Below are 26,961 nucleotides of genomic sequence, written 5' to 3' on the forward strand. Positions count from 1 at the left end.
ATGGCCGTCCGCGCCAGCTTCGAGAACAACAACGAGCTGGGCTGCTTCGCCAAGCTCACCAACGCCTACTGCCTGGTGGCTATCGGCGGCTCCGAGAACTTCTACAGGTGAGAGAGCCTCAAGGGCCCTGCCCGGCCACCCCGAGCCCCGCGCCCGCTCCTAACGGCGCCTTCTTCTTGCAGCGTCTTCGAGGGAGAGCTCTTCGAGACCATCCCGGTGGTGCACGCCTCCATCGCCGGCTGCCGCATCATCGGCAGGATGTGTGTGGGTAGGTGGCCGGAGCTCGCAGCCGGGTGGGAGCGGAGGGATAGCGGGGCTGTGCTCTGCCCGTGCCCACACCGAGGGGCCCCGGCTGCAGCGCGGAGGCCGGGCGGAGGGCAGCGCTCCTCGTCCTCGAGGCTTTTATTTGCATCGTGCAGAGAAGTTGTAAAGCTGGAGTAAATCTTAGAATCGTTAGAGTTGGAAGGGACTTCTGAAGGCCATCTAGTCCAACGCCCCTGCAGTGAACAGGGACAGCACTGTCAGATTGCCTTGGGCCTTATCCAGCCTTAGCTTGGAAGTCTCCAGGGATGGAGCACAAACCTCATCCCTCGGTAACCTGTTCCAGTGCCTCAATACCCTCACTGTCAAAGTCTTTTTTATGTCTCTCCTGTTCTGAGGACTGCATGCCTAGACACAGTACTACAGGTGAGTACTGTGCACAGCAGAGGGGCAGATCCCCTCCCTTGCTTTTGTGGCCACGCATCTTTTGACGCAGCCCAAAGATACAATTGGCTTTCTGGACTAAGGGCACACTGCTGTGCTGTACTGGTTCCCACCCACCAGTACCCCCAGGTCTTTTCTGGCAGGGCTGCGCTCAGTCTTTTCATCCCCCAGCTTGTATTGGTAATGGGGGTTGCCTCGGTCCAGGTGCAGACCTTCACTTGGATTTGTTGGATGTCATGAGGTTCACCTGGGCCCAATGCTCAGCCTGTGTAGGTCCTTCTGAATGGTGTCCAGTCTTGAGCATGTTGACCCCACCCTACAGCTTGGTGTTATCAGCCAACTTGCTGAGGGTGCCCTTGATTCCCCTGTCAGTGTCACTGATATTAAAGAGCATCTGCCCCAGCACTGACCCCTGGGGGGCACCACTCATCACTGATCTCCATCCAGACCATTGACCACTGCTCTTTGGTCTTGATCCTGCAATCAGTTCTTTGTCTGTTGAAGAGTCCACCCGTCAAATCCGTATCTTTCCAATTTGGAGAGGAGGATGTTGTGGGCTGCTGTGTCAGAGTGAAGTCGAGATAGATGCCATCAGTGCCTCTTCCCTTGTCCATAGATGCAGTGAAATAACAAAAAGCTTGGCCAGTACAAACAAATGAAACCCAACAATAAAACAAGCAGCCACCCAAAATAGGGTTGCAGGGAGTGCCTGCTGGTCAGGACCTGAAGAGAGGTCATTGATGTGCATAAATCGGTTTTGTATAAACAGGGAGAAGCTGTTCCATTTCATGTGGAGGTTAGTGATTCAGAACCATTGCTGGAGGGAGCATTCCAGATGTGGAGGTCAAAGAGAGGGCTTTCCCTGACTGGCTGCTGACACGCTGTTTAGTGCAGCACGCTTTGTGCTTGCTGTTTGTTCCTGGAAGGTCTCTGCTCACGCAGTCTTACAGCCTTGCTAAAGGAAAGCAACAAAAACGAGCTCTATGGGGGCAGTCAGCACCTTTTTGGGGAAATCATTCCAAAGCGTTGTGTTTGGAACCTTGTGTGTCCTATTGAAAAGGCTGGATAAAAGTAGTGCAGTTTACCTGTTTATATTCTTAAATCTTTGTTTTATCTTCGTTTTCCACCTCACTTGTGCTTTTGTATTAATAAATGGTCGCATTATTTCTGTGGGACTGAATTTTGGGCTTGAAAAGCGTAGGGAGAGCAAGAGCCCCAAGCCATTGTGTCAGCATCAGGAAAGTAGTAAGCACAGTGGAAATACCTGCTTTTTTTAAAGTTAAAGTGGAACCCTTTGTCTTCTTTCTCCTTCTCTTGTTTTTGGGTCACCTTAGGGAACAGGCACGGACTCTTGGTGCCAAGCAGTACAACAGACCAGGAGCTGCAGCACATCCGCAACAGCCTCCCAGATTCCGTGCGAATTCAGCGAGTGGAGGAGCGGCTCTCGGCGCTGGGCAACGTCACCACCTGCAATGACTACGTAGCTCTTGTTCATCCGGACCTGGACAGGGTATACGGCTTCTGAATTCAGTGTGGATACACCTGAAATTACTCCTAAGTTGCAGTTTCAGCTTGTAGCTTATTTGGGGATTACTGTAAGTAGTGTGGATGCCAGAGGAATGTGCCACCAGCTGAGCTAACAGCATGTAGGAAGCTGTGTTCCCTGTTTCCTTTCCTCACAGGAGAGGAATCTCAGTATTGGATTTTGAACTTATGACTCGGTTTCAGTCAATCTGTTTCTTTTCCTATTGTTATCTTTACTTGCAGGTGTGGACCCTGTCCTAAGTATGTAGTGTGCATACTGCATTGAGCATACTGTAGTTAGCTGTGCTTGTAGAAAGAAAGGAGTGGGATATGGGAGAGTACTGTGAGGTGCAATTAGCTTTGCACGTGTAAAATTGAAGCAACAGTGTGTGTGTATACAAAGAACATAGAAAGCTTGGAAAGTAGTAACAGTAACAAGATGTCACTGACCTACTTGAAAGTTTTGTAATATCCATGGTCTCTGCCAGCACTGTAGTGGTGTGTGTGTCCATAGGGAAAAATAGAAGCTCTTGTATAAAAAGTTAAAGGCAGGGCAGAAGGAGGAGGGGAAAGCAGTGCTCAGTGGGGTGTGTTTGTTAGAGTTGTGCTGGCTTGCAGCTGACAGTGCAGGTAACTGGGTCCAGGTTAATCCAGAAGAGGAAGAGCATTCTGTAATGTTTGAATTGCAGTGGGTTGTGAGAGTGAGGGCAGGCTTTCAGTGGGAGGATCCCAGCTGGTCACTCTTTGAAAGAATACTGTGACTGCAATTTGTACAATGCCATTTTGCTGAGGACTTTGTTCTCTTTGCAGGAAACTGAAGAGATCTTGGCAGATGTACTGAAGGTTGAAGTTTTCAGACAAACAGTAGCAGATCAGGTGCTGGTAGGAAGTTACTGTATATTTAGTAACCAAGGAGGAATTGTGCACCCCAAAACTTCCATTGAGGATCAGGACGAACTGTCTTCATTGCTGCAGGTCCCACTTGTGGTAAGGCTTGTAAGGTTTTGTGTTTTTTCTCACGGCTCCCTTCCATCCCAGTTTGTGGTTTTAGTGTTTCTGCATTCTCACGGGCTCCTAGACTGGTTTCCCTGTGAGGCTGCTCCAAATGGGAGGTGAGGAGAAGACCCGAAGGAGGTCAGTTCTGAGGCGCGTTCCCCTTCTTTTCCGTGTTTGAATAAGATGCACAGAACCTTCAGGTTGCTTCTGAAACGCCCTGCCAGGGTTTTGCAATTTGAGACGACTCGTTCACAGTGTGAAATGGTCGGTGGTTTGGCCGAAGGCAGTGTTGAAAAAGAGTTGAGCAATAAAATCCCGTGTCTGCACTGTGGGATTTTTAAATCCTGGGATTGCTCTGCCTTTTTGCTTCCTGTTCGTGATGGGGTGTTAGGATTGTTTTGGTTTTTGTTCTCTGGATCTCATGGACTTTTCTTTCCAGAGGATAAAGGCTGAGTAAGGAAGCGTAATAGAATGTATTGATATCAGAATGCCATGCTGACTTTTGCCACTTTGTTTATTTTCCAGGCTGGAACGGTAAACCGTGGCAGTGAGGTCATTGGAGCAGGAATGGTTGTAAATGACTGGTGTGCCTTCTGTGGGCTGGACACAACCAGCACTGAGCTCTCGGTCATTGAGAGCATCTTCAAGCTGAATGAAGCTCAGCCAAGTACTATTGCTACCAACATGAGAGATTCCTTGATAGACAGGTAAGGAGGATCCAGCTCTGTGCATAATTGTAATCAAAACAGAGGATTTCAGTACAAGGAAGCTATAAAACTAGCTGCCTCTCAAAGTTGATTGCTCTCTTCTTCATGTCTGTCCCTGTTTCAAGCATGATAGGGAAAAGAGTGGGGGAAGGGGGGCCCCTTTCACCCTTCTGTCCCTCTTTTGGGGAGAAGGAAAGAAAAACAACCCCACTCAGATAAGGAGAGATAAAAGATTTACTACAGATGGTAGAAGACTGTAAGATAATAATAATAAGAAAGAGTTACAATTAACAAATAAAGCAAAATGGGAGAGAAGGGAAGGTTCTGACTGTGCTGCTGGAAGCTGAAAGAAACCTTCACCCTGTTATCCAGAACTGGAGATCACGTGGGAATGGTTGGGGATGGTGGTTGGGGATGGAGACGCATCTCAGTGTGCCTTCCTCTTGGAGTTAGAACTCAAGTGAGGCTGCTGAGAGCACAGGACCAGAAGTACAGTATCGCTGTGCACAGTGCCTTCAGCCACCAGCCTGCTGCAGGATGTCCTGCTGTGGAATGCTGATAAAACCCAGACAGAGTCCTCTTTGCTTTTATTGGGTTATGGATGAGAATTATTTTGTTGCGGAAAGATTTCTTTTACTGTAGCTGATAAGCCACTGAAGTCGCACATGGGAGGTGTGACAGTTCCTGTTTATAGTCAGGACTGGTGGTGCTATTGGACTTTTCCCATTCATTGATGAATGCAAAAAGTTCCACAAGCTTTAGGAGCCTGTATGGGTGAAAATTGGTTTATTTGAATTACAATCAGTTGAAAGCCCACTTGGTGATTGCCGTAATCCTAGAGGTGTATTCTGGAGCTACTCAAGGCACTGCAACTTATAGTTCTCAGCTCTTATAGAAATGTATGGGAGTGCTTTATGTACAAGGAAAGAATAAGGAATTCCTTGAATGAAGAACCCTTCAAGAGTTCTTAGCTGCCCCTTCACTGTTCCTATTTAATGGCTCAGTGCACAATTAAACACGTACTTTTAGCAACTACTGGGACAAGACTGTACATGTTGCCTTTGCCAGCCTGACAAGCATGTTCTTAGAGCTGGCTGCCAGCAGTCACCAGGCCTCCTTCAGTCTTCTCCCAGATTTATGTTTTAGGAGGGGAAATTACTGATGGTCCTTTATAACTGGAGGCTGAGAACTGGTTATAATGGGGTTTTGAAATGTGTTCTGCGCTCTGGCACTTTTCTGCTAAATCTCATTTCTGTTTTGTCTCTTCAGCTTGGCGTGAGCAGTGTTGGTTCGTGCCATTCAAGAAGCTCCTAAGGAGTGAAGAGTCAAGCTGCAGTTTGGATTACAGACCTCTAGACCTTTGTTTCTGCAGGACTGGCACCAGGAAGAGGCTACCAAAACACCACCTTTTTTGTAATGTTTTGTAAACTAAATATTATTGCTAAAAAATGGCAAATAACTGACACGAGTTCCAAATATGGAATGTTCTCCATCCCTTTGCTGATGCTCTTCATTTCTTCTTCAGCTGTGCTTTCTCTGTGATGCGGACCGCAGCCTTTAAATTAGCCCACAATATTCACCTGTTTGGATTTTGGTTACTGATAACTAGAAAATATTGCCTTAAATAGAGGATTAATATTCTGCTCTGCAGCAGGCAGTTTCAGCACATATATGGCACTGCCCACTCTTTCTTTTTGTGCTCTTGGTGTTTCTGCTGTAGGTAGGCATAAGAGCCCCTGTGTTTCCTGTACCAAAAGCACAGTAGTTAACTTGCCACAAGGAATTTCGGAAGGCACCACCTGCTGTCCTGCCCTGACTTGCAGCTATTTTCACGGGGCTGCTGATTCTGAAACCAGCTCTGACTGGAAATGGAGTTTCTCAAAGAAGTCAAACCAGGCACTTAGCAGCCAGTTGTGACTGCCTGCAGGAGTTCGATCTGTTGTTTGCAGGTGTCAGACCTGTGTGGTCCTTCCGAGACATCTGCAAAAGATCCCTGAGAAATGCAATTGCTGGTAGGCTCTGCTGTGCTCTGTGCAGTTGGCACTTCCCTGAGAAACTCGCAGAAGTCAGCAAAGCAGAAAGAGTTGAACCATGTGATCCTGAGTTACCCTGGAGGCGAAGGTTAATTAGCAGTTCTACAGGGTTGTTGCATTCAGCTGTACTTTCCACGTTTGAGGGTGTGCTGTTGAAGAGTTCTGCCCTTGCCTGGCAGTAATGGTGATGCAGAGGAGCTGTAGAGTTCACAGTTTCCATTTATATGTATATATATATATATACATTAAGGGAGCACTTACAGCTCCCTTAATGTAGTGGACAACCTTTCTTGGCTGATTCCATGTCTCCTCCCTGTGTCATTGTTTGGCATCAGAAGCTGATTTCCTTCTGTCATCTTGCAGGGCTCTGTTATTAGGAATAGGTAAAGAGCCTGACTGCTGCTGCGCCTGTTGGCATGGAGTCACCAACTGTAAATAAGTAATGCTGAGCTTTTCTTGTTTATTTTAGCAGCTTTGTGGGGTTTTTTTCTTCCTCATTCCAATCATTAGGCAGAAATCCTAGATTGTATCAGTGATCTCGATAAGTGTTAGAATTGCCTAAGCAAGAAGAATAATCCAGTTTCTATGAAATGCAAATCTGTTAGTGAGAAAGATTCTGGGATGGGGGTGAGGGTGGTAAAATGCCAATTAGAGACAGACAGGGGGAGGGCACTGCTACCTATGGTGTATGAGTTCTGATGAAACTTGCACTGAAATTTGGGAACTGGGAGGTGGCAAATACAGTATCAGTTCTAAACAAAAGGTTTGTGGGAATTCTGAACTGGGAAGGTGGGCCTTTGTGGGAAGAGAATTAACAGGAACTGTAATACAGAATGAAATCAGAAACATCACGAGGCAGCAATAAACTGGATGCTTTAATCGCAAGTCATGTCTCATAAGGCCTATGGAGTAATTTAAGGTTTGGTTGTAATCTCTCTGAATTTCTGAAGAGGCTTTTGGCAGGGCTTTGTGCCAAAGGCTTTTAAGGACCCTGGATATCCTGTGGGATAATCACAAACATAATAATGTTTGTGCCAGATGGGGGAAATGTCAGAGTAAATGATTGGATCTTTCACTGGGATGTCAGAGGGAGCTCAGCTGTGCCCTGTTGGGGCAGGGCAGTGGATCAGTGCAGTGCAGTTTGCTCAAACTGCCTCACTCTCACTTGTAAGGCTGAGAACTGACTGATGTGTTGATGGCAGGGTGAGACAGGAGATCCCTCTGAGGTTTAATGCCTGATTACGAAGGACCACTTCTGTTCTGACTAGTGGTTGGTACATCCCAGCATACTTAAACTTACCTGGAAAAACGAACCTGCTGTACTGGTGATCAGATTATTCACGCTAGTCAAGAATGAATGAATCAGTACAGAACGCTGAGTGCAAAATAGAGCACGTAATGGGCTGCTCTTGGCGGGAGCTGCAACTGCTGTGCTTAGGGTGGGTGTGCCAGGACACCCCTCTTGCTGCCCAGATGGCCCGTGCTGCAGAGCAGGGTGTGCTGTGCCAAGGACACGCTTGGAAGAGCCCCGTGCTTGTGGGGTAGAGTTGGGTAAGCGCTGATGTTCCTCCTCCCCTGTGGTGGCAATATGTCCTGGTGCTGTGATGCTGGACAAGAGCTGCAGTGTGGCCACCTGTCTGTGGAGATGCTTTACCTGTGCTGGTGGGAGACGGGCTGGGTTGAACTCAGATGCTGTGCTTGTGTAGCATCAGACAGGATCCCAGCGAAGAGCTTGGATGTGGGAGCCTAAGGAGCTGTGTCCTACATGGATATCTGCACCTGGATCCAGGCCCTCAGAAATCACAGAGCAGGATGCAGCCTGCACCTCCAAAGTGGGCACGCACTAGGAGTCAAATTAAGAGGTAGTTACAAAAGGTACCAAGTTCCTTAAAGCTGCAGGTCTTGAGTTCTGGCACTGTGGGGCACAAGGCTTACCTCACTGCTGCAAGGCAGAGCTGGGTGAGCAAACAGCTGAGCTTCCTACAGACCCTCATATCGTGCTCACTGCACAGCTTGGCACTCAGCGTGAAGTCCTGAAGGAAAGCAAAGCCAACCTTTGGCTACGAGGAGAAAAAACCCCAAATGAACAAAAGCAGACATTTCTCCCAGTTGTAAATTATTATTTTTTTTAATGATGGCTGTTGGAAGTTGCTCAAGATTCGGGCTGTCACAGTCCCAGAGATGGCAGCGTACAGATGAGTTCGATGTGCCATGTGGCTGTGGCATTCATAGTGTGCATTCTACCACATAAATAGTACACATAGCAACTTACGGAGTAGCGTGTATGGGGGGTGTCTAATTAGTAGCTCTGATTTCATTTGGTCCTTTGCACTCCTTCACCCATCATAAGACATTACCACATTTTTTCACTAAGATTCAGTTTTGCATCTACTAGCTTCTCACTTATTTCATAATATCTTTGTAATACATTTTATGCTTAAACAATAACAAAATGTGGCTATGGAAATTAATCATGAAAGACAAAATACAGTTGGAGACCACGTGTTGTGCAGTCCTAGTGGGCTTCACTATGAAATACCTATTGGTCTATCTGGCTTCGCCATAGCAATGTTTGAGCACTAGTTAGAAATTCAGAATGCAAACAATCTTTCTGCTTTTTCATTCCTCATCGTTGTAATTACAAATACTTACAGCACGTTTGTCAAGAAAATAAAAATCCTTGGATATTTTTTTTTTCATAGCTGATATTATGGGGTTGTACTTTTCTAAACTAGCTGGACATTCTGTGCATTGCACTTCCATTGCACTGAATAACATTCAGTTATATAGGCAGAGGGCTTGCACTAATCACCTGTTCCCTACAGTGGGCGTGCAAAGCAGTTCATATGCTTACGTGAATGGCACTTTCATAGAGGGCTGGATTTAACCATCAGATTGCACTGCCAGAGACTTCTCTTATTTGACTTGGTGGGACTGTCAGAATCAACAAAAATGAGCTGTACACACGTTAGGGTTAGGACCCAACACCCCAAACCATTCACAGTCGTCACAGGGATAAGCAGAAGCTACCACTGTAAGAAGAGGGCTGTGAAAAGTTACTGACTGGAGGCCCAGGAATTTGTGTAGCCTCTGCCTGAGGTTTATGGCTCTGTCAACTGCGGCTAGCGATGAACTCATTCTACTGTGTGACATGCTTCCTTTGGTCCTTGCCAAATATTTGCACGTGAAGAAGTGAGCAAAATCAAAATTTCAAAGGCATAGAATGTTTGTAACATCTACAGGGATTGGATTTTGTCTTATAAACAGGCCTAATTCTTACTGTACCTCGACTATTGCAGCAAAACATACTGACGATCTCCAAACACATTTCCATTCTCCTGAAACCCAACGTACAAATTCCACAATCTAGTTACACATGCCACATAACAACAATTCATCTTTTCCCAGCATCTTAACGGGGGCAGAGTGCAGTCTACATTTATACATTTTCCATTACATTGGTAACCACGGCTTCCTGGCTCGTGGAAGCTTAAGATCCCATGACATCATTCTTTCACCAATGGCTCCCAAAACAAAAACGTGTATTCCCATAATTGGTGCTGTTATATGCAATTAGCTTGTCTTCAGACTGTCCCAAGTAGGACTCGATGTTGCCAAGTAACATTATGGTGTCTGGTTTGGTGCTTGGTGAGCTTCTGCTCAGCACTCGTTGACCTCCTGGAGGGCTGAATGGTTCCTCGTGCACGGTGCTGAGTGGCAGCGTTGATTAGGTATGAATGTACAAAACATCTGACCAGCAGGTATTGGAAAATTGTTTCCAGGTTTATTCCCTGGTTTTTGTAATAAACTAAGAAGATCTCTTAGAATGGCTCAGCATCACAATGTCTTCTGCTTACGATACTGAATTGTTCCTGTTCATAGGTTTCATGATCTTAATTCATTTATGAGAGCTATTAAAAAAATGGTTCTGTTCAGAGGTGGTTTAGCTACACTGGAGAATGCTGGGTTTAACAGGGAGCACTGGTGCAGGGAACTGACAGAAGTTTCCCAGAACAGCTGAGAAGGTTGAAGAAAACCTGTCTTGAAGTCTCTGATGTTTGCAGAGTGGGCCTGTGGAGAATGGCACACCAAGACTTATACGACTGAGGCATTTTGAAGGAACAAGGCTCCACACCGCCTGTATTTTTTTCCAGTTTTCCTGCTGCTTTCAGTCCCAGGATGTCCAAAACTTTGTAAGTCACTGAAGTAGTTTTGTTTGGTAGGCTCTGAATGCATTTTTTTTCTTTTTTTTTTTTTTGTCCATATCCTCATCGGGTCGATGTGCAGCTGGCTGTGTCATACCCACTCCTGGACAGGTCTTTTGTAGTACACAACATTCTGCTGCACCTCTTTGTTTTTAAACTGGAAGATCGTGTACACCAAGACAAGGATACACAGAGACAAAATGCAAGGGATCACAACTGCAATTGCATTTACAGTGCTAGGCACATCATTTATTGTCACCATAATATCCACATCGTCGTGGGGGAGGCGTCTGTCTTTGCTTCGCTCAACATCCTTCTGGTTGCAGCCCATCCAGTCTTTGAGGATTGACCTGGGGTAGCCTGGCTCCACGTTCAGCCTCTGGTTATCAAACTTCCAATACTCCTTCCCCTTGTAGAAGTAGGTATAAACTAGGAAACAAAACAGAATAGTTCTCACCAAACCATTTCCAACTCATCAAACTACATGCATGAGGGTGTGCAGAGAGCATGAAAGGCTGCAAGGTGGCAGCTCTCGTGCCAACAGCACACACATCCCAAAACAAGGAAAATGTGCAGGCACAGTTGGAGCTTGATTAAAAGCTGAAACCCCAACCTTGGCTTGCAGGTGCCATGCTGTCCACAGAGCACCACTCCCCTGGGCCAAGACAAGCTGCTCACTTTCCCCATCTTAAAGTGTTCTGCACTGATTTGTTTTCCTTTTTGTTTGTTTCTTTGTCTGTTTGTTTGCTTGGTGTTGTTTTAGTTTAAAACAAACAAACAAACAACAACAAAAAACATCTGTAAATATGCACTGGTCATTACCAAGCTATTAGCAGTCTTCAGAATGAGGGTGACTGGCTGTGACAGTACTTGGATGGATACACTCATTCTGAAAGACCAAATGCCAAATAAAACCAGTCCTCTAAACAGCAGAATCTGGAAGAGCTGGGTGTTGTTGAGAAACAGTCTCATCCTGCTGCTAGTAACAAGCAGATGTTTACACTACTTGTTGTCTCAAGTACCCCTCATCTCCCCAAGGAACTCCAAGATTCCTCCCCTAATCACTCTTCCGTGATTAGTGAAAAAGAAAACTTCATACCACAGAGAGAAAAGTACTGGAGGAAACCTATGGAACTCCAAACCCATGCTCAGGGCCTGGCTAACTTTAAAGTACATCATGCAGGCTGGAGACAGCAAGTGAGCTAGCTACAGATAAGAGAACAGAGAAAAATGTAGCTCATAATCACAGCCCAAAAAAACTTAGGTGGGGACTGCTGAGGAAGTAAAATCGGGAAAAAAAGTCCCTTTCCCATCCCAAAGAACTGCCTGTGGTTTAGCAGCTAAGAGGCTGCCTGGGTTGGGATAAGGGAACAATCTGACTGCCTGTACTCACAGGTGTCAGTGTGACCTCAGGCTGCCTGACACTTGAATCCTACCTCACCAAAAACACCCAAAACACCCCAAATCCAGTAACCCAACTCCCAAGCTAGACAAGCCGTTATCCATGTAATTTGTAAAACGACTGCAGATACATACAGCCCTCTTTGCTGATAAAAGCTCCTTGTGGAGCCTGAGGGATTCCTCTCCACACAGTGATGGGCTTTGGGTATCCTGGGTCCGTCGCTCTCTTGTCCTCGTTGTACCTCCAGTACCTGTCTCCTTTGAAGAAGTAGGTCTTGCCTACAGGCTCCCAGCGCAGAGCCGTGTCGATGCCTTCCCGGGGCAGGCAGTTCCCCAGCTCCACGAGACTGTGTGGGTATCCTGGCTCTGCTGTCACTTCCTTGAAAACCCAGTATTTATCTCCTAGAGTTGAACAGGGATATAGGCAACGAATGAACGTGCAGAATTTGTAGTTAAAGCAATAGAAATGTAAAACAGCCACCACAAAGCACAGCATGGTGGAGATTAACTGTGCTGTATTAACGTGAAAGTTTCTCCTTGCAATTTTAGACCTGAAACCTCTCAATTTCATTTGGTGCTCCTTAGCTCTTGGTTTGGAAAGTTAGACAACTCTTTCCCATTCATCTTCTCTAGGCCAGTCTTCATTTAAAAGATTTCTCTCACATCCTGCCTTTGTCAGCCCTCCTTCAGGCTGAGGAGCTCTAGGATATTTAATTGTTCTCTGTAGGAAGGCCAGTCCATTTCCATTGCCTTTCTCAGAGCCTTCTCTAGTTTTAAAATGTTTTATTGAGCTGAAGGTCTGAAGCTGCGTGCAGTAATTCAGAACATGTTTTTGTACAGGAGCATGGCAATGCTTTTCTGACTTACAACTTGCTGACAGATCACCTTCAGAAACTATCACAGTGAAAGGAGCTGCTGTGGGCTCCACATAAGGATAGGCATTTTGTTTCTTTAGGGAAAACACCCCTAACACGTCTTCCCAGCACCTCAGAAAAGATGTGAGCACATGAAACAGCAGAAGCTCACGTTGCACTGGCTGCAGCAAACAGCAGTGTGTCTCCCTTAGACCAAAGCAAGGACAGGGACCATAACTGCTCACCTAAACGCCACCACACGCTCTGTAAGTCAACACCCATATTGATGCCTCACCTGCAACATTCTGTTACAGACGGTCAGTGGGCACTGGCTGGAATTCAAGGTATCCATCAAGGATGCTGGCTACATTCTTCCCCAAATCTTCCCAAGCTTCTCTGACCAGGGCACCAAACCTTCATCCCTGTCACAAAATGTGGTTTCTGGTTGCCCTGGATCTGGAAAGGCTCTAACACTGTGCCATAACATATCCAAGGAGACAGCCAGGAGCCTCAGCTCCTGCTCTTCAGGGAGCATCTCTCTTGTCATCAGATGGAAGCCAACATCCACTGAACCACATTAGTTCTGCAGAGTTTCCTGGCAAGGTCAACCCACAGTAAGGAATATTTTAAGGACTGGCTATCACACCGGAAGGCAGAAAGCAAAGGAGGACATTTATATATGGCTCAGCTGTTAGTACAACCAAAACCCATTAGCAAAAATAAAGAATGTGTAAGAAAAGGCCAGGTCTGTGCTAACAGCCTCTCTTTTCAGTGTATTCTTATACCACCTACCTTCTTACCAGACTATAAGATTATGAGGGATGTTGCCACAGCAACCATCTTTGCTAGTGTTGCAAGGAGGAGAAAAGGAGCCCTGCATGACTTAGCTGGCATGGCAAATGGTCACCCAGGCACTTCTGCAAGCATACACAGATTTTTTTTTTTTTAAGGCTGCAAGAGGTCTCATGGCTGAACTTTGCAACCCAAGCTGCAGCTGACTCGCGTAATTCCTTTTATAGCAGGAGAGCATCTGAACACAACAGCACAAGAGCTAGCAGTAAAACCTCAAGAGGCTGTACAGCACCAGTGCTGCGCTGCTCCACAGCACTCCACACCTGACATACAAGCAAGGAGAGAGGCTGCTTCTGCTGTGTAGCAACACATCTTTTCTGTCTTTTGATGAGGAATTCAAAGCTGGTGACTTGGTTAGTGGCTTGGGAAACACTGGTTGCTTGAAATGCCCTCCTTGGAAGGATCCAGTGAACCTGTCCTCACCACTTTAATGCTGTGGAAGTGTGAGGCAAGGCAGGTGTGGTAGGCTCGTACTGCAATATACTGTACCTTTGAAGAAAACAAATTTTCCATCAGATCTCTCATAGGCTGCATCAATCTTTGCAGGGAGCCCTTTCCAGAACTGCTCAATTTGCATGGGATATCCCTCCTGCACCCGGTTGTTGCGCAGACGCCAGAACCAGCGATCCTGAGAAAACCAGAAAGCTCTTCAGACTGACTGTTTTTAGCCTGCAGTCACATCAGGCTGCACATCCAGCAGCTAACATTACTAATTCTTGCCTAAACCTGTAATCATTGAAGAAAGAAGTCCTGGTTTGTTGGTTGTGCTGCCCAACACCTTTTCCAGTGCAGGAAGCATTTAGTGGGGCAGACGGCAGCCAAAGGGGCAAGAAGTTCACAAGTGGAGATCCTCAGGGGTCAGCACTGGGGTCTGCCCTGTTCAATAACTTTAATGAATGATCTGCATGAGATCACTGAGTGCAACCTCAGTAAGTTTGCAGATGACACCAAGTTGGCAGGACGTGTTGGCCTGCCTGGAGGTAGGAAGGCCCTACAGAGAGCCTTCTCCAAAATAGCGGTCAGGTGCTGGAATGGGCTGCCCAGGGAGATGGCTGAGTCACTGCCCCTGGGGGAGTTGAAGAACTGTTTAGAAGTTGTACTGAGGGACATGGGTTAGTGGGGAAACGCTGGTTTTAGGATGATCTTGGATGTCTTTTCCAGCTTCAGCGATTCTATCAATCTATGATTCCAAGTTGATTACTGGGACTCTGACAAAGGGTGGAAAGAATGAGAGGAATGAGGAGCAGGGAGAGGGAAGTCTACAGCTCTGAGTATTACAAACTCATTTGTGAGTGACCTCTGTGTGTCTCTTGCTGAGATGTCACATTTGTACAGCTGGTGTTCAACTCCTTGACCTGGGGACAGCCATCCAGCACTACCACGTATGATGCTGTGAGCTTCCCACAATCACGAGTTATTACATACCCCTTTTGATATGAGATCATCAGTTAAAGCTGTAGTGAATGCTCAAGAAAGAGCAAGAGGATAACCTGCTTCAAGTGTTTTCTCTGGCTGATGTGTTTGTCCACTTGATGACCTTGCACATCTATCCCTCTCCACATTCACAGCCAGGGGGCAGAGTAAAAAAAGCTGTGAGTGGGACCGTGTTTTTGAGATTAGAAGTGTTCTAACATAGGTTACTGACCAAAGCCTATCCTTCCCTGGCTGCAACTTGTGACTAAGGTTGATACAAACTCCCCAAGAGCTTCAAGTACAATGAAACCCAGGGTTTGGTGTGTGCCATCTCGGAGGCCATGAGGCTCAGTGCCTGCTCTGTTACTAACATTGCTTTCTTGCTTTACAGGTGGCTCCCTACTCAGCTTGGTGATGTCTAAATTCTCTGCGAATGCATCCAGTTAACTTTCTGATGAACAGGCTGCCTTGGAATTCTGTTTAGCTTGAAAATCCCAACAGACACAGTTTCTAAATACTACAAAACCAATCTGCTTACACTTCCCTCTAATGTTACTCATTTCTCAGCCTCAGAGCTTCATTCAGGAACATGACAAATGTGACCCTAACTGCCTTACACATCTACTTGTCTTTTCCAGGAACAAAGCTAAAGAAAACTTCATGAATAAGCATAATTTTTAGTACCTTGAAAACAAACATTTCTCCTCTGAAGAGAGCCACGGTGTTAAAATTGCCATCGCAGATGTTTGGTTTTGTGCCAGGAGGAGATGGCCTGTCACCTAGAGGAGGACTGGGAGGTCTAGGCTGTCTCTCATGTTTTCTTTCCGAAGTGGAATGAATTCTGCGAACAGGAAGAGTCGGTAAAGGCCTGGTTGGCTCCAGAGGCTCAATAGGAGGACCTAGAAATGAAAAGAAAAGTGTTCAGCAAAGTCACAATTTTGGATTTCCAATGCTTCCCTCAGGTTTTAAACAGATTGGATGAATAGCGTTGTGAGGAATTTCTATGTTCTTTATGAACTACCTACAACTAAGAGCTTGCTCCCTAATAACAAGAAGCACAACAAGATGCATCCACACATGAAGGATGTCCCAAAACAGGCGAGGGATAAGAACTGCAGAAGAGCCAGTATGTTTTCATAGGTCCTTCCAAGGAGGCTGCAGATAAAACAAGGAGGATGCACACTAATCACACTCCCAGCTGAAATGAAAGATAATTGCCACTGAATACAAACGTTTATTAGCCTACTGGAAAAACAACAACCAAAACAACAAGGTCAGAGTGCAAAAAAACTGCTGCAATCTAAGGGAAACTGCAGTATTAGCACACTGGACAATGCTGATCCTCACAAAAGGAGTTACCCTGTTGTTTGTGACTGTCTTGTTCAGAGAAGGAATCTACTAGTAAGGATTATGATTAATGATATATAGCCACGGGAGCTGTACACCCATGGGATCAGAAGAGGAGATCTGCAAACAAGCATTCTGAACTACAGCACTTAAAATGATGGCTGAGCGCCCAACCCCCCCGTGTCAACTTAGCCCCTAAATGTTCCCTTTTCAAAAGGTTCCATAAAGAACAAATACTTAACATGCCTCAGAAGGGTGACTGAGTCACTGAAAGTCATCGCAGACGGTGACAAAGACATCATCAAAAAAGTCATCACATTTAATTTTTATGAGGTTCTACCAAGAACTGTGTCTCTGATAGCTTAGATTAACTTCTGCATAATCAGGCCAGAAGCCTTCAGATGCAAACCCTCTGACAAATCTAGAGTTTCTGTTACAGATGCAGCGCATTTTCCAGAAAGAGACATCCAGCTGGGGCCTGAAGCCTTCAGCAGGAACTCCTCTGTAACGCACAGCAATCTGCTCCAGTAATTAAGCCCTGGTGCTCTGAAGGCCGTGCCTTACCCAGTGTCTGAGTTTGTGCAGGTTCAGATTCAGCATTTTTTCCATTTCCTATTTCTAGTGGCTCATCATTTAAATATTAATAGATCTTGATACGGAAGAACCTCAAATTCCCCTTAACAAACTAAACAGACTAATTACTTCTGTTGCTGCAACGTCTTTTGGTTTTGACATCTTGAGACTTACAGCTGCTTTATAAAGAGTTTCGTAAGGATCTCTATACTTCCACAAAGTGACATGTCCTTATCCTACGACATCTCCTATTTTTATTAGCAACTATCTTGATTTTCATCCCACAACTTTGATGAATGAGTCTGCAACAATCAGAAAAATCAACACAACGGAACGGTGATAAAGAGGTGCAATAACGAAGGGACTAACACAACAGAAAGGTGCTATAAGGGAAGGAAAAAGAACTGCTCACCTGTCTCAGAACTTCTAGGCTAAAACAGGTAAAAACCCCACAAAGGAGGGATCTCCCAAAAGAGATCCTTCCCCCATGGCAGTCAGCCCTCAAATGAGATCTGAGAGGCGCAGCCAGGCTCAAACCCTTCTGGTTCCAAAGCTGAATTGCCTTCACCTGTGCTCCCAGGGCTGACCAGGTCCTTTCCCCAGGTGATCAATCAGTGGTTCAGCCTGGAACTCAACAGTTCCCATATAAATATTTGAGGTGAGGATTCTCTTTTGACAGTTACCCTTGGAAAGGTGCCAGCTAATTTGTCTACATTAATTGAAGGAAAAATGACACTGTTACCACGTATTTCTCATCTACCTCTGCCCTTAGCTGGTCGGTGCCCAGTACCTTAGCAGGCCATAAAGTTTTTTTAATCAATTTCCCACACTGTGACACTGCTATTGCTAATTTCCCCACTGCTGTTGTGAATTTCCCCAAATATTACACAGCAAGGATTTCCAGGAGCTGCCCATCATAGAAGCCAGCAGGGTTAGAGCCCCTGGTTAAGCTGATCAGTATGGGAGCATCTACACTCGTGCTTTGGTTGAGGTAGGAGTGTGCCTTTGAAGAGAATCTCTCAACCAATTGCAATTTCTGTGCTGAGGTTCTCATCAAAACGCAAGAAATGCCTTCCTTTTCTGTGAAACTAAACTTGAAAATGCATTTCTGGAGCACATCTAGTACACAGCAGCTGCAAATAGGCATCACAGGGAAAGGCTAAAACTAATCCATAGTGCTGCCTTCTACCAAATACATACAGAGTAAGAGACAAGTTCTCAGAACTCTATTTACCTAAATATTACCTCTATTTACCATCCCCAAATACCCCTGCATCTACAGACATGCTACTACTAATCTTGCTATCTGCCCCAGATGTAAACAGCCATAGGCAACACACTGCCACGCATAGCATGTGCAACAGCATCTCCTCCAACAAGCCACCCTCCAGCTGGCACTTCTGATTCAAGCTGAGAGCTGGTGGAGGCAGGACTGAGTTGGTACAGCAGGACAAGCTGCAGAGGAAGGACTGGAACGTGGAATGAGGCCCCATGCTGATCTCACTCACTGAAAGCCAGGGCTCTGGTTTGTTCAGCTGTGTGATGGGAGCGTGGTCTTCAGCTCCTGCTTTGGCAAATTAAAAGGGGCAGAAAATTGGACGCCTGTATGGCTGCCAAATTGGAAGCCTGTGCAGCTGCCAGAACTGTTATAAAATCTCTACTGCATGTTCTATATGATGAGATTCCTATGCCAGCACACCACTGCAAAGTTCACCTTTCTAAATGAGACTGCAGCATGTTGCTGCAACAGAATAACAGAGGCACAGTTCTTTGTTCTCCAATTTGCAAGAGGCTAACAGTGCCGTGCACTGACCTAAACAAAGGTGCATTTCTTGTTGCCACGTATAGATCAGAAAAAAACTTATTTGGTGTGAATTTGACATGGTGGAACGTTTTCATGAGACAGCTATTGGGCAGCCTGTGGAAGCCCACCAGCAGTTTCAGCACAAAGTCTACACCTGGGATAGATCCTTGTGCTGTGCGAAGCAGCTAGAAGCAAATTCCCAACATGGGAGCAGGGAGAGCTCCCCGGAGCACTGCTGCCTTTAAAAAGGGTGAGATGGGCAGCAATTTGCAATGCAGAGAGGAACACCTGCTGTCAGAGGGAGTTGTCTGGGAGGGAACCAAGAAGTCGCTGTGTTATGTGCGTGTGTGGTGTAATTCACAGTGCCTGCTGGAAGGACTCACATAGAAAGGGAGCGACAACCAAGTCCAGGCCATTCTGCCTCTTATACACAGCAAACAGACAAGGACTGAAACTGCATCACTGGAGGTAATAAGATTCATTAATTAAAGGCGTGGTTTTCTTAAAGGCGAATAAATCTGGTTAAGAGGGAGAAAATAACAAAAAACAAAGCAGGCTCATTTCAGATGAGTATCTTCACCTTGTTAGAACAGCTCAACTATCATGGAAGGATGGGTAAGAAAACAGGTTAACACAACCAGAGTCTGGGAAACTGCAGAATGAAGCAATCTGGGAGTGGGTTCTCTTGGTTCAGTGATGGCCAAGGGAGAGGCAGAGAGGAACAAGACAGGGCAGTGGAGAAGTACTGGGGTAAATTGCCCACAGATGCTGTGGACACTCCAGCCTTGGAGACTTTCCAGGCTCAGCCAAAAAAAGCCATGACAGATGGCAAGCAATGCTGGCAACAGTGCTACTGTGGGTGACAGTTTTCACTAGAGACTCCAGAGATCCCTTCCAACCCAAATGCTTCTACCATCAAAAGAATGACAGCGTAAGTGACAGGGGGAACAGAACAGCTTTATTTCCAGAGCAGGGACAGAAACATGCACAGTGTGTGGGGACAAGGGGCTGCTCAGGGGAAAGGAGCTGTATGCTCCTTGTGAGCAGGGGATACCCACTGCTGGACACCCGCCTGCTGTGTTTGTGATTGCGGCCAGTACCATCTTGTTTCACACAGTCACAGCACTAGGAAGGAATAAGCAGCCATCTCGTATCATCTGCTATGTAGCATGTATCAGCATATCATTCCTGTTGCAACTAAGCTAGTTTTCGGATATATTTAATATTAATAAGATGAAAAGCCAGAAATGAAAGACTCATTCAATCCTTACTAAAACTGTTCCAGTCAAAAGACACTGCAGGAATTAAAAGTACTGCCCTTCATTTACACTCTGGGTTTCACGGAACTGGAAATGGTTAATCTTTCCCAGTGAAATCTAAAGGCCATTCTTGTAGTTTGGTTTTCTGAGCAGGTGCCTGGCCTTGATCCACAACCAAATCCAGAGATGTGAGCACAGACTGTTCCCACTTCAAGGCTTCCAAGCAACTTCAAGGCACCAAGCCCAGGGGTGCCATCTTCAGGCTTTGGTGCTCTTCTCCCCAACAAGAGATTGGATGAATGAGATGCCCCACACAGATGCTTCAAAGGCAGCAATCTGGAGCACAAAAATATGGCTGAGGGAGAGCATGGCTTGAAGGCCATCACGTGGGGTTGAGAATCTCCACAGGGAGCTTTTTCTGTTACACTGCGGGCTCAAATTCACAAGGGAGGACCATTCATTACAGCCAGCCCTACCCACAGTGCAGGACAGCAGTCGCAGTCTCTCTAAGGCTTATGCACCCAGAGTCACAGACTTCAGTAGAGATGAGGAAAGTTAAAATAGCACCTACAAGCCTTAAAGGCTTTAATTAATTCTGGGATGCCACTGAAATAGAATGCAGAAGGCTTGTGAGGGAGACGCAGTTGTTGCAGACTGAGGTCTGGAAGTTGAAAGTCAGCAACGATGTCACTGGACCAACAAAGCTGAGCTGGGTCACCAAATGCTTTGATTCCTTGCAATGGCCAAGCTAGCTGTGGGCACTGCTCGGAAGGAGACAGCCAGGCTTCCCACACATTTTGCAGGTGGTACTGCAAATCGCTGGGATGCAGACTCCATCATTTCACTTACAATGCTGCTCTTACTGTCTTTCCTTGCCAACAATGGCTTCTTCCTTGCTGTTTTTCACTTCCCTTCTTGACCTTACACATTCTGGGCTCCTGATAAATACTGACTGCAGCCTTGCCTCCTGTTTGTAGTTACACACATTGCATTTTTATTTTTAATTGCTGCCTTCACTTTGTCACTGAGTGTGGGTTTAAGGATAAAAGTGTGGAAGATAATCCTTTGTGCAAGACAGTTCTACAGTTGGGCGCACACAAAGAGCATAGAAGTCCATATACAACATTGAAACCCATGGCTCCAAGTGCCAGCAGGAACAATTTGCTCTGCAGTTAGGGGGAAGAAAAACAGCAGCAAAGCCTGCTCACTTCTTAATAAAGACGCTCTCTTGTAAACCTGAGCCACTTTAGAACCCACTCTGGTACAAAACAAGGATGAATAGACCCTACAGAGTTTGCCAAGCATTGCTATTATGTTATTGTCATGACAGTAACCTAACTAATTCAAAACAGATGGCTGAAGGCAGAGCTTAACAGCTTTAACAGCAGCAGAGATGACTGTGAATGAGTTACTTAGGAGACACTGGCACCTTGCTATTCATTACAGAACCTGATGATGCCCATCTCACCATCACTAACCAGGCAGTATCACACACACATCACAGCCTCTATCAACACATCTCCGAGCAACCTCATTGAGAGAAAATTAAGTGAGAGGCTTTAGCACAGGTCTGCAACGGGTCTGATCCCATCACCTAGCTGTTGTGTGTGACTGCACAAGGGGCAGGGCACTCCCTGGGGACTGAGCCCAGGGCCACTAACATGCAGGAAGCAGGTAGGAGCCCCCTGCAGCTGCACTCTGTGATCTGGAGGGAGGCACCTGGCTGGAGCTTTACACTGTGTGGAGAAGAAGACTTTCTTCCTCTCTAGCACAATCAAGGCAAAAAAATGTCAGAAAGCTTTGGGGTCACAGCAGATCACCTTCGGAGTGTGACTTCCACCACTGGCACTTAGCCTCCTCCCTTCATGCTTCCTCTGTCGCAGACCATCTGAATACCAAGGTGACCTGTGAAGATAACACAGAGAGAGGAGGCATTTAGGAGCCACTGTGTCGATAGTTGAGGACAAAATATAAGTGTACTGTCCTCCCGGCTATTGACAGAGTGTTCCCTCAACTGCACTGCACCTCCTGGAGGGATCCTGGAGGATTGGTGCCACCAGGGCCCACTATGCGTGAGCCTGCCAGCACCAAGCACGGCCTTTGTTTCAGGTCAGCTCCACCTGCAAACAAAGGGCTTTCCTGATATTCACCCCAAGAATAAGATTACTACAGGCAGGCTTTGGAATAAAGGGTGGTTGCAGAATAAAACACTGAGCTGAGTGCTTCTGCAGGGCTGTGGCAGCTGTCTGTGTTCATGGGAGGAGCTGCTCAGGCACAAAACGTGTGATCCACAGGAGCCAGGAAATAAAAGAAATTTGATGGGATGGTCTGACCCCAAAGCAGTGGAGAGAGGTCCCTGGTCCTACTAAACTAGCTAGCTGCCACCAAAACACCTCAGGGACAAGGACAGTCCCTCAGTTCAGCTCAGCACTCACTCCACTGTTCCAGCACCCACAGTGTAGCCAGCAGCGGGGCAATGGGGTCCTTGTGAGCATCACAAAGGCAGGAAGACTTTCAGAGGTGTTCCTCTGAATGACCAACTGCCACCCAGGTAACAGAGCACTCATCTGGAAGACAGAAGTCCAGGGCTGAAGTCCTTGCTGTAAGCAAAAGAAGTGCTCTCCTGTGCTCTGTAACAAGGTGATTCACCCTGCAATTGGGTTCTCTGCTTTGGGGGTAAGAAAACGGTGTCAAAAATTGGCTCAATTGACTCAATTGACTCAAATTGACTCAAGCTGATCTTAGGCAGAAGGAGGAGGAGAATTTAGGGCTCTGCAGGATGCTCCAACTATGGTGCCCAGTTCAGCTCTGGAAAAAAAAACAAACATGAAGCATCCTGACATTTGCTCCACTGCAAAGCTGAGGGTTATTTTTTAAAAAAAAACTTGAAAAGACCTTCAGGGTGAGAGAAACATTTCAAGCCCAGACGTATTCATAAAGCAGAGCTCTTGCTTCAGCTAAGGAGCACTGTCAGCTCCTCCAGAAGGCAGCTGATGGCCATGGGCCAGCTCCCTCCTCTCACAACCAAGGCAGATCCAAAGTTAGTGTGGTCATGAGCAAGTCCTTGCCTCATGGCAGAGACCTCCATGTGCCAGATGGACCTCAGACACTGCACAGGGGACAGGCAGGTAACTCCCTGCCAGCATTTTGGAACAGGAATGGAGACCTGGTGTGAAGCAGGTAAGACTCAGTAGGTGCACCAGAGGAAGAATCTGGTATTTTCTTCTGGTGTCAACAGAGTCACTGGAAAGGAGAAATGTGCACATATAAGGATGCAACACAGCAAAGGAGCCTGGTCTCTCTGCAGCATGCCACAGATGTGGTACCAGGGCCTATCCCTGCCACGTGCTTCCTCCTGTCCTCCTATGAGCACAGCACTGTGTGGCATAGATCTAAAAGTTCCAGATCTGAGCGCTTCCCTGAACACTCTGTGCTGTTTCAGGGATGTTGGCAGAATGTGTGTATGGCTGGAGAAGGGCCGATGGGTGGTGTAGGAGGCCCAAAAGTCCCCCCAGAGATGCTCATTTCAGTTACTTTGCTGCTGCTGCTGCTACATAAGTACTGGAGAAGGACTGCTGGGAACGAGGATCCTGCTTGTCTCTATTCTCTGCACTCAGTGAGCACAAGGAGACAGGATTAATCAGTCCATCCAAAGAAGACAAAAGAAAACAAAAACCTAATTCCCCCCAGCAAAAGCAGCCTACTATATCTACCATTATGAGCCAGTCTTCCAGCACAGATAACACAGAGAGAGTTAATGCTGTCAGCTCATCAGCTGTAAGTCTGAGTTCTTTTGTGACACAGTGAAAAAAAACATTCATCATCTTTGCTTTGAAAGACAATAGTACTGTCAGTTTGCCAATGAGGTGAAAAGATGATAACAGCTTTCCAAAGGAAGACTGAAATGAGCATTTTAGAAACCTGTTCTGCTGCCTTCAGCACTAATACTTTAGAGATAACTGGCTATCTCAAACTGCAAACTCATTGTTGGCATCTGCATGGCCTTTGATGCCACTCATGCCCGTGCTGCTGGCAGTCCAGGGCTCACAGTCCTTTTGGATTTCTGGAAGTGTTCAAAAGGCATGATCTTGGGCTCACTGCTAGCATGCAGCCTGCTTCCAACTCACCTGGACCTTGCCACCTTCCCTGCTACTGCCCATCCACCTGCTCACCTAGCACAGAAACTCACCTTCTTTGCCCCTTTAAAGCAGAAGCTCTAGATGGGATGAGTAGCCACAGGGAGAATCACTCTGTCCTCAAGATCTGGGATCTCCCAGAGTAGGTACTTCAATTTTGCTTGTGAAGATTACTCTTCCAAGTTCTTTTTTCTGGTACTTGTTCTTCAGGAGACGAACATCCATCACAATGCTGTAGAGGACTGTCATTAAACTACTCCTCTTTTGGCACAGGAGGTATGCTAGAGGCTTGCAAATCCATCAAGCAGAACATACTTCTCTGTCTCACAATCACTAAAATCATTTTCTATAGATCAAGGTCTTGGTTATTACTCTATACCACTCCCACTTTCAGAGGGCATTATCATGAAACACTTCTAATACAAACACTTCTGGTCTGATGGTTTACAAAGCAGGGTCACCAGATGGAGCTTACAGCCTTTTGGCATCAAGTCTTTCTGCCATTTCATAAAAAGCTATCTCACACATACACGTACGTCATACAGATCTGGGATTGCTCTATGGGAAGCCATTGGGAAATGTGAGTGAAGCTCTGAAACCTGCGCTTGCAGCATAGGAGTAAAGGGGCCAGAAGAAGGTGCTATTTGCTCAGGATCTGCTGACACCCTGATCCTGGACGTCAGAGGTGGTACTGCCCAGCAGTGATTAATTTGTTCCTTGGACAGGGGCTGATGGGATTTTCATTACCACCTTGGACTTCAGCCCTGATGGGATGCTGCACATGCACTGACTCGGAGCTCCTGGGCTAAAAGATGTGGAGGACTGAAATCCTTGAGGTATTCTCCAGGATTAACAATTTGGTCTATCTTTGAGCAGACAGAAAATCTTCCGTTTGTGAGCTTAAGCTTCAGAAAGCCCTTGAAAGTAATGGCCTGGCTCACCAGCTCTAGGTAGCCACGTGGATGTGAGTTTTCTCTGCACATCACGTTGACCACCCTGCTCTCCAGACACGGTGTCAGAAGAGTCACTTCTAACTATGAGAGCTACCTTACAGCCCATTACAAAAGGCTGCCTACAGCAAGACATGAAGAACAGAAGCAGCAGTGCTGAATGAGGATCAGTTCAAGTTGTGCAACAATGCCATGGTTGAGTATGCTGCTTCTCTCTAACTGCACAGTAGCTGCATGCAGCCCTGACTTCAATGCTTGGACAAATAAAAGAGGCAGAAAACCTAGCAGAATATCCAAGGGACCTACATTATAGTGTCATTTCCAGTTTAACTCCTTCCTGGCCATCCCACTCATAACATGGGCCCCTAAGTACAATGGGAGCTATCATTCTGAGAAAGACACAAAAGAACAGTTATGATATTTCCCTTTTTTTGTCAAGGAACGTGCTGCAAGAAGCACCTTTCGGAAGACAAAAATCCTGCTGACTTTTCTTATAGTTCACTCTTTGCCACACTTGGTGAGCTGCTGCCCCTTTCATCATTAGCTTATAAGTCAGAGCAACATTTTAAACATCAATCTTACGGTAACAGGACAAGGCACAAGCAAGATTTCACACCACCTGCTGTCTCTGTAGGTGAGTTTTGAAATACATCCAGCAGAAAATAACTTAGTCATGCAACAAATTATTAGATGACACATTCTTTCCTAAGGGACACTTAGACACATTCTTTCCTAAGGGATAAATGAAGATACAACATAAAAACACATTTAAGGTGCAACATTGTCAAAGAAGGCAAATCAGACTTAAATTTCAGTAGTGCCTCTGATCTTTGATCTGCAAGTTCAGTGGAATGAAAATCTGTAGGTTTGAATTTGATTTTTAAAAAAAGGATGCTACATGCAAGGCAGTGCTTTATGACTTATTTTACATAGTATGTTCCAACATTCATATTGAGCATCATAGAAAATGTCAGGGCAGCAAATCAGGACATCCTGTTTTTTTGCTAGCTGCTTTGGTAGACAGCACCCTCAAAGAAAGACAAGGCAGACTGGTGTTGTGGAAATAAGGCACGTTCATGAAATGTTACTGCTATAGCTACAAGAAAGATATTTCAACAGGTCCTTCTCAGCCCTAAGGCACTCTGATGGAAGGATTTGTTCTCATACCTCCTGTTCCAGGGAGAAATATAATCTGCATTTTCCATCTTTTCTCTGTGACCTTAGCAGAGAGATTCCAGAACCCTGTGCTGAGAGATGAAATCTCCACCTTGGGAAGCAAAGCTCCCTATGCAGAAGCTGTTACTTATTCTCCCTCCACAAGTAAGTCTCTCTACAACTACCAACACCATTCCTAGCCCACTCCAGTTCACAGGTCTCAGAGATCAGCCTCACACGATTCTGTGACAGTCGACAAACTCATTCCTGATTCCAACCTGTACAGGTGGTAGTTCATTCACACCACTTTCTTTAAGCTGAGTTTAAATTTTAAGCATATTATATTGCATAAGGAGAATCTTAATGTAGCTAGTGGCTAAAGTTTAATGTCAGCAGGCTGAGTAAGAAACAACTTGAAGTCTAGTGGCGCTGCTGGAAAGCTGTGAGCAGCACAGTGCTGAGCTCTCTGCTCTGTTCCAGCTGTGCACAAGCTGCTATGCAGCTCTCTTAGGAACTGTCAGCCCATGAGGACATGAATAAGCCTTAATGGCCCTTACCAGCCTCTCCGGGACCTCCAGGCCCACCCTGTCCATGGGCCCAGAAGACATTTCAGCTCAGCCCTGGAATTTGGGTCCCTGCCTGGGCAGTGCTGACATTGGCTTGAACCACAATCATGGAAGAAATACATTTGTCAGTTCCTCATCTGTTCCCTTTGCAAAAAGGCATCTGGAAATAGAGAAGCCAGTCATATTTTCTCAACTGTATTTTCACTGTCAGCATGCATTCTTTTTTCTTTCTAATTCACAGGAAATAAATCAGCATTTCAAAATAGAAACAGCGTAGTGACATTTTATGAGCTTTCTGAAATGAAAGCGTGGGTATTTAATGAAGCTTTAATGCTTCCTACCCCAGCACTTAATTTCAAAACCATCCAGATTCTCTGCAATCCAGTTTTCTTGAGTACATACATACTGAGCGAAACAAAGCATAATTAAATAATACTGCATGACAGTTGCCAAACAACTTTATCCATTAATGAACAATGAA

The 26,961-nt window shown here is 45.9% G+C and overlaps 2 protein-coding genes across 2 annotated transcripts in view; one reads left to right on the forward strand and one right to left on the reverse strand.

The window, feature by feature from the left end:
• On the forward strand, window positions 1–5,211 carry EIF6 (eukaryotic translation initiation factor 6; the record flags this gene model as incomplete). Its single annotated transcript, XM_079543539.1, has 6 exons — window positions 1–107; window positions 183–268; window positions 2,040–2,215; window positions 3,040–3,216; window positions 3,751–3,932; window positions 5,202–5,211. 6 exons carry the CDS (start codon window positions 1–3, stop codon window positions 5,209–5,211), a joined length of 738 nt encoding a protein of 245 aa, XP_079399665.1.
• A 5,050-nt stretch (window positions 5,212–10,261) lies between these two features.
• MMP24 (matrix metallopeptidase 24) overlaps window positions 10,262–26,961 on the reverse strand; it is a gene marked incomplete at both ends in the record, with an annotated part of 41,174 nt that continues 24,474 nt past the window's right edge. Inside the window, 4 exons of the mRNA XM_079543478.1 lie at window positions 10,262–10,599; window positions 11,707–11,973; window positions 13,767–13,905; window positions 15,375–15,589. Of these exons, the coding sequence (XP_079399604.1) occupies window positions 10,262–10,599; window positions 11,707–11,973; window positions 13,767–13,905; window positions 15,375–15,589 (959 nt within the window). The remainder of the gene's footprint in view (window positions 10,600–11,706; window positions 11,974–13,766; window positions 13,906–15,374; window positions 15,590–26,961) is intronic.

This window comes from Tetrao urogallus, assembly GCF_951394365.1.
Source record: "Tetrao urogallus genome assembly, chromosome: 16".
NCBI classification, from domain to species: Eukaryota; Metazoa; Chordata; class Aves; order Galliformes; family Phasianidae; genus Tetrao; species Tetrao urogallus.